This window comes from Tiliqua scincoides, chromosome 1 (genome assembly GCF_035046505.1).
Source record: "Tiliqua scincoides isolate rTilSci1 chromosome 1, rTilSci1.hap2, whole genome shotgun sequence".
Lineage (NCBI taxonomy): Eukaryota > Metazoa > Chordata > Lepidosauria > Squamata > Scincidae > Tiliqua > Tiliqua scincoides.
In genome coordinates, this window is record NC_089821.1 from 237,785,224 (window position 1) to 237,802,253 (window position 17,030).

The 17,030-nt window shown below is 41.9% G+C and overlaps 1 protein-coding gene across 1 annotated transcript in view; it reads left to right on the forward strand.

Annotated features, from left to right (window-relative positions):
• The window catches only part of TTC27 (tetratricopeptide repeat domain 27), a 114,342-nt gene that overhangs the window by 51,362 nt on the left and 45,950 nt on the right, over positions 1 to 17,030 (forward strand). Inside the window, exon 10 of the mRNA XM_066611559.1 lies at positions 6,799 to 6,912. Coding sequence (XP_066467656.1) covers positions 6,799 to 6,912 — 114 coding nt within the window. The remainder of the gene's footprint in view (positions 1 to 6,798; positions 6,913 to 17,030) is intronic.

Here is a 17,030-nt window from a genome sequence, read left to right on the forward strand (position 1 = left end):
ATTTTAAAAGTAAATATAAGGATGTGGTGGTGGTGGTGGGGGTAATGTTCAGATAGAAGATATTCAGCATCTAATTGGGTTTGTCCAAGTTTTAAATTCTTAAATTTCCTCACCATTGGCCTCACCAAATTCTTAAATCCTCACCATTGGCCTCTGTTCAGCCTAACTCTTCTTTCAAAAATTGTGAAGTTTTGCATAAAAGTAATAGGGTACTCTGTGTATCTGCTGTATATTGAATTTTGGCCGTAATGTGGACTACATCATGGGGCAAAAGCAGTCAAAAGGGTGGTGCTTTGTGTGACGGTATAGTTGTGCATTGTGTGACGGTTATGACTGCAGCCTCCTTCTGGGATCGAACATCTGTATTTCAGACCTCACTGGTGATTGTGAGAGGTTCCCACATGAATGTGTTTTTCAGTTTTATGCAATGCATTGTGTTCCAGTTATGACTACACAGTTTGATCCACTTCCACGGAGTCATTTCAGCATGACCGACACCTTATCTGGTTTCATTAGACCAGGGCTATACCATATGATGATCCATTTCATGGTTGCCTAAACAATTAACATATATAGGTTGTTCAAAACAATGCTATTATCACTGAAAATCTTTTGCTAAAAGGAAGTGATGCATAATTTAAATTTGTGCCAGTAATTGAATATATACACCCTTTGTGAAGTAGAAAGTGAATTAATACAAATTGGTGCATTGAAGTTAATTGTGGCAAGATAGATCTAAGAACATAAGAACAGCCCCACTGGATCAGGCCATAGGCCCATCTAGTCCAGCTTCCTGTATCTCACAGCGGCCCACCAAATGCCCCAGGGAGCACACCAGATAACAAGAGACCTGCATCCTGGTTGCCCTCCCTTGCATCTGACATAGTACATTTCTAAAATCAGGAGGTTGCACATACACATCATGGCTTGTAGCCCGTAATGGATTTTTCCTCCAGAAACTTGTCCAATCCCCTTTTAAAGGCATTAGGCCAGATGCCGTCACCACATCCTGTGGCAAGGAGTTCCACAGACCAACCACACGCTGAGTAAAAAAATATTTTCTTTCCTCTGTTCTAAATCTCCCAACGCTCAATTTTAGTGGATGTCCCTGGTTCTGCTGTTATGTGAGAGTGTAAACAGCATCTCTCTATCCAGAGGCGTAGCTAGGTCATTTAACACCTGGGGCCCATAAATTTTTGTCACCCCATATGACTTTAATTAATTCACTTTTTATGCCAACCTTCCTTTAAGCAGCTCAGGATGGTGTACATGATTCCTCCCCTTATTTTGTCCTCACAACAACCCTATGAGGTAGGTGAGACAGAGATAATAATAGTCTGTGTTCATGGAATGAATAATAATAATAATGGCCGGAAAAATAATTGCAGTGAATATTTACCCACAAGCAATGGATGAAATTCTGCATCAAATGGTATATAACATGATGGTATTATTCCTAAAAGCCACGATTTCCAGAATTTTGGTCACTAGGATGTCACCCCCCATGTCTCATTGGCCTTTTTTGAGTTAAGGCAGTGGTTCTCAAACTTTTCACACTGGGACCCACTTTTTAGAATGACAATCTGTCCAGGACCCACCGGAAGTGATGTCATGGCTGGAAGTGACATCATCAAGCAAAATAAAAAAATTATAAATAACTAAAGAAAATAAAATAAGTAAGAAGCCAGCCCTGTTTCACCAAGTGAGATTTTCAGCCCTCCCCAGTGCCCACCTACAGCTCAAGCCTCTGGTTTATTCTTTGGGGGGGGGGGGTTTGCTGCCTGCAATAACCCCCCCCCCACACACACACAAATAAATCAGTGAGATTTTCGCAACCATGTGGCTTACTTTTGCTTTCTTTAGGGCTCAATACATTCCTTTGCTTGGAGGGAGGACTTCCTTCTTGGGTGTTTTGGGGGGGCTGCTTTCACTGGATAGGAACCATTCTGGTGTCGTTAGATTCCTCTCAGCCTGCCCTTTTGGTCGGACTAAGGCAAGTTCTCCTACTTGCGCGTAAATGGCTCAGTTTCATTTTCCATAGGGCTCCATGCATTTTTTTGTTTCAGGTTTTCTGGTCATAACTTTTGATGGAAAGCACATATTTTGATCCAGTTTCTTCCATTGCATTCCACTGGAAATTCAGCATCCAATGATATATAGTATGATGGGGTTATTCATAGCCTCTGCGATGTTAGTGATGTTGGGTCATTCGTGGTATCACCCTCCCCCAAGGCTGGTACCTGGGGTGGACTGGCTCCCTGCCCCTTGCCAGCTACGCCACTGTTTAAGACTGTAATCCTTAACATACTTGTCTGGGAGTAAGGCCTGTTGAACACAGTGGGCCTTTCAAGTAAACATGTTTAGGATGACACCATTAGTCTGCAATTTTAAGTGTACCAGTATAACTTCTATTGATATTGGATAGATATATCAGCATATAAAATATGTCTGAGATGGTTCTTATAATCAGGACATCAATTATTGAATTGTAACAGTTTTTTGTACTGTACAACAGTTGGCTTAAATATGTCTTTTATCCTGTCAGTGTAGATATCAGTGTAGATTCCTGCAAAGCTGGAGCGTGAGGCCCAACTGAAAGGTGTTTTGGTGAATTATATTTCTCACTTAGTCCCATTTATCACCTGGAAATGACTGTAGTCTGCTTGAGTTGGTTATTTCTCGCCTTGGAAGGTCTAAGAATGTCTACAGCAAAAGCTGCATTCTCAGTAAGCAACGAGAAAGAGAAGTTCCAATATCTGTAAAGACTTCCTTTTCTTGCTTCACATTGCAGCACAAAGTTGAGGCTGTTTTGCTAATCACTGAGGCTCCAAATTCCTGGGCTCTGGCTATTTTATTGTGTTGGAGGTGGTTTTTTAGTATTACAAAAGCTTTGTAGTGGTTAATGTCTTTATTACAGTTGTATGTATTTTACATTCTTACAACTGTATTTTACAGTTGTAAAATGGTGTGAAGCCTGTTAGAGGAAAGTGAAGGTAGTTGTGTTTTTTTTTGTCATAGGCATGTTAATATTTTAGAATGAAAATAGTGGTCCCATTCCTGTCCATTTTTAAAACATTGCCCTCTATAATATAGTTGGCTCTTGCCCGTGGAAGGTTAGACCAACATAAGTGAGTTAGTAGTCTTTTAAGGTGCTGCGATACAGTATTGTGCTTTGCTGCAAATACAGCTGCTCTTCTACAATATATAGTTAAACCACTGTTCTCTGAATGTAAGCGGATGTTAAAAGTATGTGACCCATTGTTTATGCAAAAGTGTTTAAAATATGTGTGTATTTTATAAGTTGCATGGCCCAGACACTGAAGTTCAGTTGTAAGTTCAGCTATGTATGTTTTTTCTCAGATCCGCTTTAAGAGAGGTTCTGTACTAGCTGTTTTAAGTGGGCAGTTTCATTCAGCAAGTTAAAAATGTTTCAGGGTAGATTCTGGTAGTAAAAGAAAATTGTGACGTTTTTGGAATTTTCTAGGCAAATATTTAGGATATAAAAGTTATGTCTAAGGATGGATTCACACACCATGACTTGATAGTTGAGTGCTATTTACAAGAGATTCCTCTCTTGGGACAGGGTGTACTTGGTTTACATGGGCTGCTTCTCCACATCCCAGCAAGCTCCATTTTGTGGGATTGTTGTGCCACACACTCCCATATGGGTCCAGGAAAGAAAGTACTTCTGAGAATCATCTGATCTAGAAATCATATTGGATGAAGGCAGATTTCATTTGGATAAATTTACATAACATAAATAGGAATATATTGAAACATTCAGATGATTGTTTTTAAATGGGCCTTTAATCTGCAGAGCATAAAAGAGAGAGTTACAGTTTTCTAGTACATTTTATACTCTTTTGTTCAGAGCGCTGGTTGAGATGGCCCTTTGGCCTAATCGTGCCGGCCATTATTATAGTTTATTTGAACAATGCAATGTTGAAACTTTGGTGTATCAGTTACAATGCAAGATAAAGAAAAAAAATTAAAATACTGTTTCTTAAGCTGTCCTTTAGGGCAGATCGTGCTGGGAGATTGCATCCCTGTTGTTCCTGCTGGAATTCTCAGTGTTGTTTGACGCCATCAACCATGGTGTCCTGGGACAATTAGCTGAATTATAGGTTGGAGGCACTGCTCTGAAGTGGTTCTGCTCCTTACTGGTGGTGGTGCTGGGGGGATACCTGTTTGGCACCCTGGTCTGTGACCTGTGGGGGTGCTGCAGGGCTGTATCCTGGGATTTGGAGTTGGCCGACACTAATATGTGGATGATACCCAACTCTGTCTCTCCTTTTCTTTATCTTTGAGGGTGGTGGTCAAGGTCCTGGAGCGTTGTCTGGAGGCAGTTGGAAATTGACCTGGCCACAGCACATGATTAGACTACTGTAACACGCTCTACTTGGGGCTACCCTTGAAGACACTTTGGAAACTCAGCTGTACAGAATGCACTATCCCTTATGGTTGCAGGAGGTTGACAGTTTGATTCTGTTGGACAGTTGCTCTGGCAGCTGTGTTGGCTGCTGGTTCATTTCTGGGCACAATTCAAGGTACTGGTTTTAAGCTTTAAAACCTTGATGGTTTGGGGCCAGAATATCTGTCACCTTTTCCCATATAGACTGGCTCATCACTAAGATCTTCAGAGGAGGCCCTTCTTTGTATGCCCCCTTGACTGAAGGGGGGGCAGCAGTGAGAGAAAGGGCTTCTTGATGGTGGCTCCCCAAATATAATTCACCTAAAGAGAATTCCACAGTCAGCCTCCTTCCTGAATACTTTCCAACAGGGCTTGGAAACTTTTATTTCAAACATCTTTTGGTGGTGGGTAGACTGGGGGGAAGGTTTCTGACAAGGATATAGGGGGCCCCACTAGACTTTTAGTCTGACTTTTTATCTGCTATTTGACTGATAATTTTATATTTTAATCTGTTGTTTTAACCACTATTGTTTTTATTTAAGTATTGTTTTATTTATTTTTTACTATATATGTTTTTAACTTGTTATAAACCATCTTGCACATCAGATTTTTAGTCTGGAGAATGGCAGTGTAGAAATCTTCTAAATAAACTGTTTAGAAGTGACTGCAGGCCATTTCGTTTTCCTGTGAGTTAAGACTGCCTTGTTGAAGAGGGAAGATTCTGAAAAGTCATGTGTTTTAGGTATAAAAAATCTTTTCAAGTTGTAAAAATAGTCAGGCAGGAAATCAAATTTGAAATTGTGTCTTTTCTGACAAGCAATAGTTTAGGCTTCATGATTCCTGCAATAATACAAGTGCTAAAAGCTGATCGTGGAGCTGAATTTCTGCTCTGGTGCTATAATCTATTTTTCATCATGACTTTGTTTTTAGTAGGAATGATTGTGATCATGCTTCTATACATTAATGCAGCATTTTTCAACCTTTTTCATCTCGTGGCACACTGACAAGGAATCAACATTGTCAAGGCACACCATCAGGTTTTTGACAATTGACAAGGCACACCATGCTGCCAGTGGGGGGCTCACATCCCCATTGGCCCTACTAATAACTGATCTTCCCCCAAATTCTTGTGGCACACCATTCTTGTGGTCCACATTCTTGTGGACCATTCGCAGCACACTAGTGTGCCACGGCACAGTGGTTGAAAATGGCTGCATTAATGTATGTTGTCATTCCGTCATTGAGGTTAATCCACTTTGCTACAGCCTTCTTCCTGTCATCCTGTGGTGTCTAGCAGAGATCATTAGATTTAGTAACTAATTCAGAGATTTCATGACAACTGCCTGGAAAGGTTTTGAGACTGAAAAAGGTCTCAAAATATATAATATTTAAATATTTAATTATATATTAAAATATATAAATTTTATATTTATATCTATAAAATATAGAATATATAAAGGTCAATATATTCTGACGACCTTTGAAACAACCACTTTGACTACTGTACTTTATAGGATCAAAAATTGATTGACCATTCAGGTGCTATTCAAGAGATTGTCTCAGTATCACAAACTTTTTACTGAGAGAAGGCTTTTTTGTACAGTAAAAGGGAGTATAGCTATGTTGCACTCTTTATATAAGTAATTTTTGTAATATACACCCAATTTCAGCAAAAATATTGGCCATTGTTTTTGGTCAATAGATGGCAATAATTCTTTTGCATGGTTCCCCTGCGCATCTATCTACCAAGCACACATGAAAAGTATTTAAAGCAGCATTCATATTATTGGCTATGCAAAACAAATAACCTCCAGTACACATGCCCAGTATTGCTGTGAATCAAAACTTTTACTGCATTGCCACAAGTCTTTGAATTCATCAGTCAAATACAGCGGGAGCACTGTATCTGCAGATTCAATTATCCGCAGATGCAAGGAACCCCCCTGCACGCTCCAGAGGTGAGGGGAGCTGGAGGATCTTTTGCCTGGGAAGACCACCCATGGCTTCTGCGGGCCTCAGAATGCTGAAGGCTGAAAAAAGTCTCTTCTGGTGTTTTCCAAAAAAATGGAGGTGACTTTTCTCAACTTAAACAACCATTCTGAGGCCCGCAGAGGATGCAGGCAGATGCATGTGGCCTCTGCAGGGCTCATAAGACGCCCCGGAGGGTGGAGGGGCATCCCTGCTATCTGTGGTTTCAGCTAACTGTGGGGGATTCTGGAATGGAACCTCCTGCAGATACAGGATGCCTGTATCTCAAAACAGATGGATACTCAAAATTGATTATGCTTGACTGCTTACTTGTGTAACTCAAATGTACTGAAGTATTATGTGGTGTCTTATCTGCTCTTAAAATAAACACCTTCACCCAAGTCTTTTCTTCTTCTCAGTATTTGCTGTCACAACCGAAGTTCTGGGCAATTCAGACTTCTGCTTTGCTTCTCCGGACAAAGCTTGAGAGAGGAAGTGTTCGTCGAGTGGAACGAGCAATGAAGCAAACTCAGGTAAGATGTTACTTGGTATTTAATGCAGTACCTCTTTCAAACTGCTTGCATTTGAAATTTGAAAAGCGTTCTTTTATAGGAAGGCACTATAAATATTTAATTCTGTTCTTTCCTTCACACCTGAATGTTGCTTTAAGTAATTGTTCACCACATACTTTTCACAACTGAAGACCAAGATTTGATTTCCTAAAAATCAGATAACACATTCCCCCCACAGCCAGCGTATTTAAACCAATAATTAGCTGAAAACACAGTGTAGCAAAATACAAAATCAAATCTGTCAGCAAATAAGGAGAATCTCTCATCTAGACCTCAGTATCCTACTGAAGACGGTTGATTCACTGTTTAATACTTTATACCAAGGGAGGGCAAACCCCAGCCCGGGGGCCATTTGCGACCCTTGGGGTTCCCCAGTCCGGCCCACAGGGAGCCCCCAGTCTCCAATGAGCCTCTGGCCTATCGGATACTGTTGGAGCCTGCACTGGCCCACGACTGCCTGTTGTGATCGTCAGACACGAGCTGCAGACTAAGTTATAGTTCTCATGTGTATTATAAAAAAACTTTGTACTCCTGGACAATGTCCAACAGTAGCCATTTCTTTCTGCTTGGATCAGTTCTTCTGGATTGTGGCAATGTACATCTTATCTATATACAGTATTGGAAAAGGAGTTAAACCACTGGCAACAAGCACAATGACAAACTGTTCAGGTGCCCAAGAGATGTTGTTGTTGTTGTTGTTGTTGTTGTTGTTGTTAACAGTATTTATACACTGCTTTTCAGCGGAAAGTTCACAAAGCGGTTTACAGAGCAAATCAAGTAAACAACTAATGGCTCCCTGTCCCAAAACGGCTCACAATCTAAAGAGATGCAGAAGAACGCCAGCAGACAGCCACTAGAAAAGACAGTGCTGGCGTGAGGAGGGCCAGTTACTCTCCCCCCCCCCCCGCTAAATAAAAGAAGAACACCCACTTAAAAAGTACCTCTTACCCAGTTAGCAGGGATAAGATACTGGATTTATTTTATTTACTGAATTTATATCCCGATTTTTCTCCTAAAGGGCAATCTAGATGATAGGGAGATTGCAAACAAACAAACAAAAACTATGCAGTCAGACAGCCAGCAGCAGGGTGGGGGCTATCCAGTGTTTTGCATTGAGTGCCACATGTATGACTATATACCTCTGGGGCATAAGTCATGGGTGTGTCCTCGGTGCAAGGTGCTCCAGGGTCTCAGGGAAAGCGTTTGCTCCCTTGAAGTCTTGGTGGCCAAGGGGAGAAGCAGAGGCAGGCAGTGAAGGACCATGGGGAGACTTCCGGGGACAATCAGGCTTCGCCCCAACCTCAGGCGTGCAGCTCCTCAGCTGCCCGGGTGGGAAGTCTCGGGGCTGGAGGACGTCATCCTGGAGAGTAGGAAAACAATCCTCTAGGCGGGACCCCCTCTCCAGGGGACGGGTCCGTATCTGAACGCACTCAGGATTCTCCTCGGCGGGAGGGGGTTCGGGGCCTTCTTGTAGTGGGGGATTCGATTATTAGAAACATAGAGAGGGGGGTTTGCGACGGATGTGAGGGCCACATGGCGACTTGCCTGCCTGGTTCGAAGGTTGTGGACCTCACTTCTCGTCTAGACAGGCTGGTAGATAGTGCTGGGGAGGAGGTAGCGGTTGTGGTGCATGTTGGCACCAACAACGTGGGCAAGTGTAGCTGGGAGGTCCTGGAGGCTAAATTTAGGCTATTAGGTAGGAAGCTGAAAGCCAGGACCTCAAAGGTATTGGTCTGGGATTGGTCTGCTAGAAGCAAGCTGTTCATGTTGATCTGCATAATTACACTGGAATCCTATGCACTCAGATCTACTGGCAACTAATCATATTTTTCCTTTTTATAATGCCAGCCTTTACTCTGTCAGCATTTGACAGTTTCAAATATACTAGATTGTTGATGTCTCTTGATTAGTTTCCAGTCCATTTTTCCATGCTAATGATATGCAGGAGACTTTTGATGCCATGCCCTCTCCACTCCTCCTGTTTCAACTGCCAAAAAGGCCACTTATTGAAGCTGAGGAAACTTTAAAGTGAGATTTTAAGTAACTTCATGAGCTGCAGTAAGAAAAGGAGATTGGAAAAGCCTAGTAAGCACATGGTTGTACTTGAGTGTGCGCATGGAAAGCTTTGGATCTCAGCCAGTGGATGCTTTCTTAGCTATTCTTAAATGTAATAAAACTAGAAATGAAGAATTCCTTGCAGACACAAATATTTTCATTGCCTTTTGATGCCTGTTACCAAATGAAGAACTCTATGGATCGTTTTAAGAGAATTCTATTGACTTAAAATTTGCGGGCTAGTAGGTTTTTTAAATACACTCACAAATTAGCTGCAGCTGTTTCTTGTGGTCTCTTCAAAAGAAAAGTAATGTTGGCAATCAAAATGAGTTATGGTATCATTTATCTTCAGAGAATAGTTAAAAAGTTTCAGTTGGAATCTGTATTTGACAGAACGTTACTTTTGCATTCTCTATTTTTATGTTGACTATGTTCTTAGCAGAAGAAATTTGGTTGAGGAGGAGCCTAAAGGCCTTTGAGTGTGTCATCAACCCTTTCTACTGTGAAATTGTTACTTTTATGTGATAATTGCATATTCTTTTGGCTGGAGCGGTGTGGAATATTTCATTTTAATATACAATGACCACACTTAGCATTCTTCTTTAGAAATGGATAAATTGATTCCCTCTGAAGACTATAGAGATAACCAATAAAGATTCCCTTCAAGCTTGTACTGTTAATGCCCTGTTTTCATCTCACTGAGAATCACCAAGACAAAGTGAGCAAAAAGGCACCTGAATACATTCTTTAAAAGAATGTTATAACCAAGGTGTTCTTAAGCAAGTCAAGAACTATATCTAGGCCTCCAACATTTCAAACCTTTGTTTCAGTACAGCTCCTGCAGTGGAGCCATGTGAAGAACCGTGGCTTCAAAATGAAAGTTGTTGTTATGGTGTTTCCCAAGTGTCTAAATGCACAGATAACGGAAATTGGAGGAGAAATTACATATAGGCACAGATTTCATTTTGTATTCAAAAATACAGGTTGAGACTCATTCCAAGAACTCATTTGGATGACAAAAAACACACTATAGCAAATCAATTTAAAAAACAAAGTTCCTTGGCTCCAGTGATTTAAAAGCAGCCTTGCTGACCTTTTGAAATGCACAGAGGCATCAGTCTCTCTCTAGGCCCTTAGGCTTCACTAGGAGGCAGCAATTCCTCCCTTCACCAGGAGCCCCAGCAAGGGGGAAAGAATGGAGATGATAATTACTGCCATTTAGCCTTCTTTCATGTGCTCATGGGGAAGGGAGGAGTGAAGCCTGCAGAGTGAATGATTGATGGATTGTCAGCCCTCTCTGGCATTATTAAATGTTTTCCTGTTTTCCATTAATTTAAAGGGCCCTACACATCAGCTTTGAGATAGAAGAATCAGTTGATAATTAGGTTATACCTGTAATCACTTGCATGACTGTCACTACAATAGTAAAAAGCAGTTTTTTAAACTGTGATTTTAAAGGGCTGCATTTTTCCCCTTCTCCAGGGTTCTACACATTCCTTCTCATTTGCAGGGGCCACTCGCGTTGAGTCAGATCCGTGTATAAAAAATCTGTGTATAACAGGGTTGGACCTGTACTATATCATTGCTGGTGGACAGGAGGGGAGGTCTTGTCTGTCATTCTGAGTCCTGAGGCAGATGAGATTAATACAGTTCTAGGAAAGTGCAATTCCCGCCCCCCTTAGTGTACAGTGTTTAAAATGTTTTCTGGACTTCTCTCCTGCCTGTTACCATTAGTAAGTGTAGTGAATAGTTCAGCTCTGGAGTTTAATGGACTTCAATGGTGCTGTTTTCATAAAAGTCACAGTGAATGCTGTAGATACCATTAGCTCATTTGATTTATGGAATACCATTGATGACCCTTGTAGGAAGATCTCAGCTAGTTCTCATACTAAATGCCAAACTGAAGTGATGGAATTAATGATGAGAGTGTGCGCCAGTGACCCTTACAAAGATGGTCAGTTAAGGAAATTTTCTCTAATTTGAGTGCTTCCTGCAGATAGCATGCATAACCTTTACTTGTTTGGAAACACAAAGTCTCTACTCTGTTCACCTTGGCATCTCTGCAGAATGTAAGCAAGAGTCTTTTGATATTGGATGACTTACTCATATGGGTATGAGTCACATTCTCTGTTGTAATAGTTCCTCAGACCATCATACTTTTAATTTCTTAATTAGACAGATGTGGCTCTTTCTTCTCTTCTCCCTCCCCCCCCCCTCCAATTGTGGAACTACATCTTTGATGCATAGTTTTCTTGGTGCTAGATTTCTGCCTTGTTGCAGATTTTTATCACTTAATTCTTAAAAGTTTCTTTAATTTTTTTTAGATTTACAGGGGAATAGAATAGCTTGGATTTCTGTAACTGTTTTTATAAGAAAAAATGGTGTTGGAAAAATGAATTAAAAGAATGATGGAGCCCAATGTATTTTAAGGGAAACAGGAATCCCTTTAGCAATCTGTCTGATAAACATGTATGCTCTATGGTTCTGTAACTTATTCTAGGCCATTTTTGCTATCCTTCCTATTGCATTCACATGTTATCAGTCAGGAATTGGATCACACCCTTGGAAAAAATAACATCATGTTACTTTGTTTTGTTTCATTTCACTGGGAAAGGGTGACAAAATGTCAGTGTTTTGGGATCCAGTAAAATTTTGAAAATCTGGTTATGTTTTGACACTGTTTGCCTTAATTAGAGGACCTATAGGGTTGACAAGTTATGTTAAGTGTTTCCCTGTGATCTTGGGAATCTGTTGCTTGTAAAGTTAATGACTTTACATAGAGATGACAGCAGTGTAAGATTAACAGACAGACAAGATAAGGCACTACATGCAACTTTTTTCTATGATTAATACTGAGGAATAGAAAGCTTTTCTAATTATATAATATAATATAAAGTATAATTGTTTTTTATATGCGATCTTTACACACACACAGATCCATACTTTTGTACCCACTAATATGGAGGTAGAGTACTGAGCAACTGAGCATGATTCTGATACAGTGTTCTATTCCCCTGTCATTCCACTTGAAGCCAACTATGTCACTGCTGCTCCGAGCCACTAGGACGTGGCCAAGCCAATGATTTCTAGGTGAAGTCATTTCATGCTTCACTTCTATCTGCTTTGTTGGCTTACTCAGCATATGGTGGAAGGTAAGCCAGGTGACAGTCTTTACTTGGAGCTTTTCATGGGATATTAGACAAGAAAAACAACGTGACCCTTTGCAGAGCAGGGTTTCTCCAAATTCAGGGTTGTCAAGTATTGCAGGTGACTTCAGCTTTGCAGTGGCAACTGAATCCTATTGAGCAATCAGTCATTTTTGAGCCCAAATTACCCTATTGAGGAATGATTTTAAGTGGATAAACTTGCTCTGGGGAAATATTTTTGAATATTGTGTTACAGTTTCTCTGTCCTCTTGCCCCTCCTGTACACAAACACTTGACTATGCAGTTATTCAGAGGGTTTTTTTATTTTGAGTATTTAAAATGATATACTAAGGGCTTCAGCTGTTACCTTGTAGTTAAATCCATCTGTCTTTTAAAATAGATCCAGCACATCTTGGATTCATCTTTCATCACCCAGTCATCAAAATAAATTTGTAAGCTGGGCTGGAAGCATTTGGGCATGGCCATCAGTCTAGAACACAGAGCCACAGTTTCTTCTAATTCTCCCGGGCCGGCTAATTCCCAGCCACTTCAAATAACAGAGCCCTGTTGGACACCTGAATCTGCAAATAGAAGAAGTGTCAAAAAGAACAAAAGGAGGGGAGCAGCTGTGTACACTGCCCTGAGCTCTTTGGAGGAAGGGTGGTATAAAAATGTGAAAAATAAATAAATAAAATAAATATTTAACCCCAGTTTTGTGTGACTCCCCTAGCCCCAGATGTACTGGCTCCTGCAAGTAGATTTCAGTCCTGGCTTAGAACAACTTATTAGTGGCTTAGAACAAGTCAGAATTTGCTGTGATATCTGAACCTGGCAAATCCTGGCTTGTTGTAGGTAAGGATCAGAGTTCATGCTTTTCCTTATATGATTGCCTGTAATTTAAAAAGATCCCTGAAGCTTCCCCCCCTTTGGCATACTTTTTCCTTTCTTTGAACCTTTCTAACCTCCAGAGGGTGAAAGCAGATAAGATATCTTCCTGCAGTAAATCTTAACTCTCCTCTGAATCTAGTGTCTTTATGGAAGGGCCATGTGGCATCTCAGATGAGTACTATATGAATTTACTGTCATCAGGTCTGGGCTTCCCAGAGACAAAGGATGCTGTCTAAACCTCCTGCTGAGATTGACACATATCCAGCAATTGGACAGCTATGCCTATTTGGTTACGTAATTGGGGGGGGGTGTAAGATGGCAGGCCCCAGATGACCTTCACTCCTTCGATCAGCTGATCCTATCACATCAGCAAACCGTTGTTTTGTTAGCACAGATCTGCTCTTCTCATTTATTCCTAATGTGCCATGTCCATGCACTAGGCAAAGGCTTGTGCACCCGCGTTAGGGTACAGGAACCGGACCCCCTTCTTTAGATTGCTCACCTTTTGTTAATGTTTGTTTTGGTTTTTGAGCAAGTGGGATCTCCCAGATTTCCAGAGTGGCCTCTCTCTGTCTGGCTTTGCCCCACCTTGGTGGTAGCAAGAGGAGACCTAACAAAACTCCCCAAAGACTTGCCCAATCAGACAGGAGAGAAGGGGGGCAGGGAGGCTTTTGCTAATTGTTGGGTGTTGCACCTGTTTTGTCCTCTACCTGTGCCCTTCACCACAGTGGCTAAGACTAAGGGACAATGCCTGGAACCCAAATTAAACCATCATTCTACATACCATCTGAAGTGGGTCAGTGTTGTTGGCTGCCCTTAAACAAAACCATGCCACCTGAAAACATCTAACTGAAAGCATTTGGAATTAATAATTTATTCATGGGAATAGTGCTGAGGTATTCAATCTGTGCATCCCACCTCCTTAGAGAGGCGTGGCTAGCCTCCAGGGGCATCGCCAGGCATCTCCGGGAGAGAGGCCGGGCTGCTCTGCTGCCTTGCTGCTTTTCTGCAGCTGTGAAAGAGGTGGGTGGGGCAGTGTGAAGCTGGGAGGGCTGTGAAACATGCTGGGGGGAGGTGAGAGAGAAGGCTGGCTGGGCAGGCAGAGGTGCAGCATCTCAGCTTGGAGCTCTCTCCATGTGCAACCTCACCCCAAGGACTACATTTCCCAATGTGCCCCTTGCCCTGGGCATCCTGGGATTGGTCAAGGCTGGAGGAGAGAAGAGTTCAGAGGTGCTGCATCTCATCAACACCTGGCAGGCTGCTGGCAGGCTTCAAAGTGGGAGGGAAGAGTAAGTCCTCCACTTGGGAAGCCCAGCCTGCACTTAGTGTCCAAATGCCCCAGCTGGCATTCCTCCGTCTTGCCTGGGGGGGAACAGGGGTGGCATTTGCATGCTGGGTGTGTATGTGTGAGCAGCCCCCATCTACTTTGGGGTGAATTGTAATCTTGCTGGGTGTGGCTGCCATTCTTTCCACACTTTCCTGGGAGTAAGCCCCATTGACTCAAATGGGGCTTACTTCTGAGTAGACCTACATAGGCATAGGGTCTGTGTCAGCTTAATCCAGGAGCTTCACCTTTCCCTTCCCCCCTTCAAAAAAAGAAAAAAAGCCACTCTTGATCAGTCAAGCTTTGTTTGCAAAAATTGATTAAAAAATAAAAATACCCATTCCTTTTCAACCATCCCCCTTTTTCCTCCTGCCTCCTTTTGCAGGGGAGGGGACTTCCCATGTTGGCTGCTATTATAAAACAAAAGTCACAATCCTAGCTAGGTCTATTCAGAAGTAAGTCCTATTGTGTTCAATAGGTTACTCCCAGGAAAGTGGGGTTAGGATTCCAGCCAAACAGTCTCTAGGTCTCAGTTTGCAATTAGCAGATACACACAAAACAAAGTCTTCCCCTCCCCCAGCAAATTCATCACTTCCCCCTTTTCCAAAACCCTCCAGGTGTGCTGCTAACACTCAGGACACAATCCTAATCAGGTCTACTTAGAAGTAAGTCCTATTTTGTTCAATGGGGCTTACTCTCAGGTAAGTGTGGTTAGGATTGCAGCCTCAGAGTGCTGGCAGCCTTGTTTCTAGTGTATAATTATAACACCTTCATCCCCATTTTGGGGGTAACTGAGGTGAGGTGTTGTAATGGGAAGCTGTGGCCAATGGCTACAAGGATCAGGGGAGGTGTGAGCCGGAAAAGTTGAAGAACCACTGGAATAGTGTATTAATATCTTATTTTGTTGTCCATTTACAATAAAGCATCTGGAATAGACCACAAGACTAGATGGACTGTTTCTGTGACCTTGTGTGTAATTTTATATGTTAAAGCAAAAAAACAAAAACAAAACCTGATTGTGGTCTAACAAGTTAGAGGCAAGGAGGACTTCTAGCTTTAAACTTAACAAAGTACATTGAAACATGTACTGTATATTCTGTGTTATATTAACACACAAATATTAAAATAAAAAAATCACTGATAAATAAGAAGGACTTATATACATACGTGGAACACATTTTGAGTTGACCACAAAGATTAAATTGCTGCCACTGAAAGCTGCGGCCTCCAGAATAGAACAGATTTACTTTTATTCGTGGCTGTGTTGGGAGAATTGTCCTGTACTTCTTTGGGTTCTGTCTGACTTGTATCTATAATTGAAGGACTTCATTCTCTAGGTCAGTCAGTCTGGCACCTTTCAGAATTGTAAATTCACTGCTTAAAATTCTGTTGTTAATCTGTGTGCTCTGGAAATTCAGATCAGACATTGTTAGGAACTTACAGAACAGCCATCTTGGGGAGGGAAGATTGTTTGTCAATTGCTGGCATCTGTGACAGATCTCTTGCTCCCAGAACACCCTTGAAAGTACTTCATCTATACATTGCAGAGGCCACTCTGGTCTATTGCATTCATTTATAGCAAGGGAGCATTTAATTTTCCTGTGTTCGCATATTTAGTCATTTATAACTGCAGACAAGGTGGAATCTAGTTGCTACTTGGTTTTGAAAAAAGCATTGTTGGGCTTTGTGTTAGCCTTTCTGTGCAGCAGCATTCTATTCATAAAGCTATTTTTAGTTACAGACCAAACGTTTTATCTAAGGAGCCTGATAATGTCGCTATTGCTGTATAGTTAAGCTTGCTAAATCAAAGGAAATTCTTTGTGCCTCTCAACAGCATCAGAGTAACATATCACACAGCATTAACTGCAAAAAGCACTAACTTGCATAAAACAAGCTTGGACAGCTGGTAATTGTTTATACCTTTTTGATTGCATTTTCTTGTTTTACAATCTAAAACTAGAATCTTCTACTTGGTTTCTGCCTGTTTCTGCTTATTAGTTGCACTCGCAAGGGACCATAGGTGGCAGGAATGGATAACCTACATTGACAACAAATCTTGGGCAAGAGCCAAGCTCCAGTTTTATTTTAAATTCAATATAGCAAACCACAGAAATCCATCCAGGTATGCTGTGGGTAGAACCCACTGCATCGTTAAGAAATCACCTATTGTTAGTTTAGAGGCAGGAAAGGATGAAGGATGAAGACCACTTCAAACGAGAAACCAGAACTCTACCCACCCCTCCATTATTCCCTGAGGGTGTATTTAGCCCTGCTAGGCCACAGAAACTTCTAGGATTCACATTGTCCCTTGGACCTCTTAAAGATGTTACCTTAAAACTGTGATATTCAATCTGTGCATCCCGGCTCCCTAGGGAGGTGTGGCTAGCTCCGAGGGGCATCCTGAGGCATCTTGGGGAGAGAGATGGCCATAGCTGCTCCGTTCAGCTCAGCTCAGCTCAGCTGCATGTGCTGCCTTACTGTGGCTGTGAACAAGGGTGGGGCAGTGTGAGGTGGGGAGGGTGTGTGAAACATGGTGAGGGGAGGTGGTGGAGCCTCCCCACAAACCCAGAGAAGGCTGGCTGGGCAGCAGCAATGGAGGTGCTGCATCTCGATCAGCACAGCGCGCACTCCTGGCAGGCTTCAAACTGGGAGGGAAGCCTGACCTA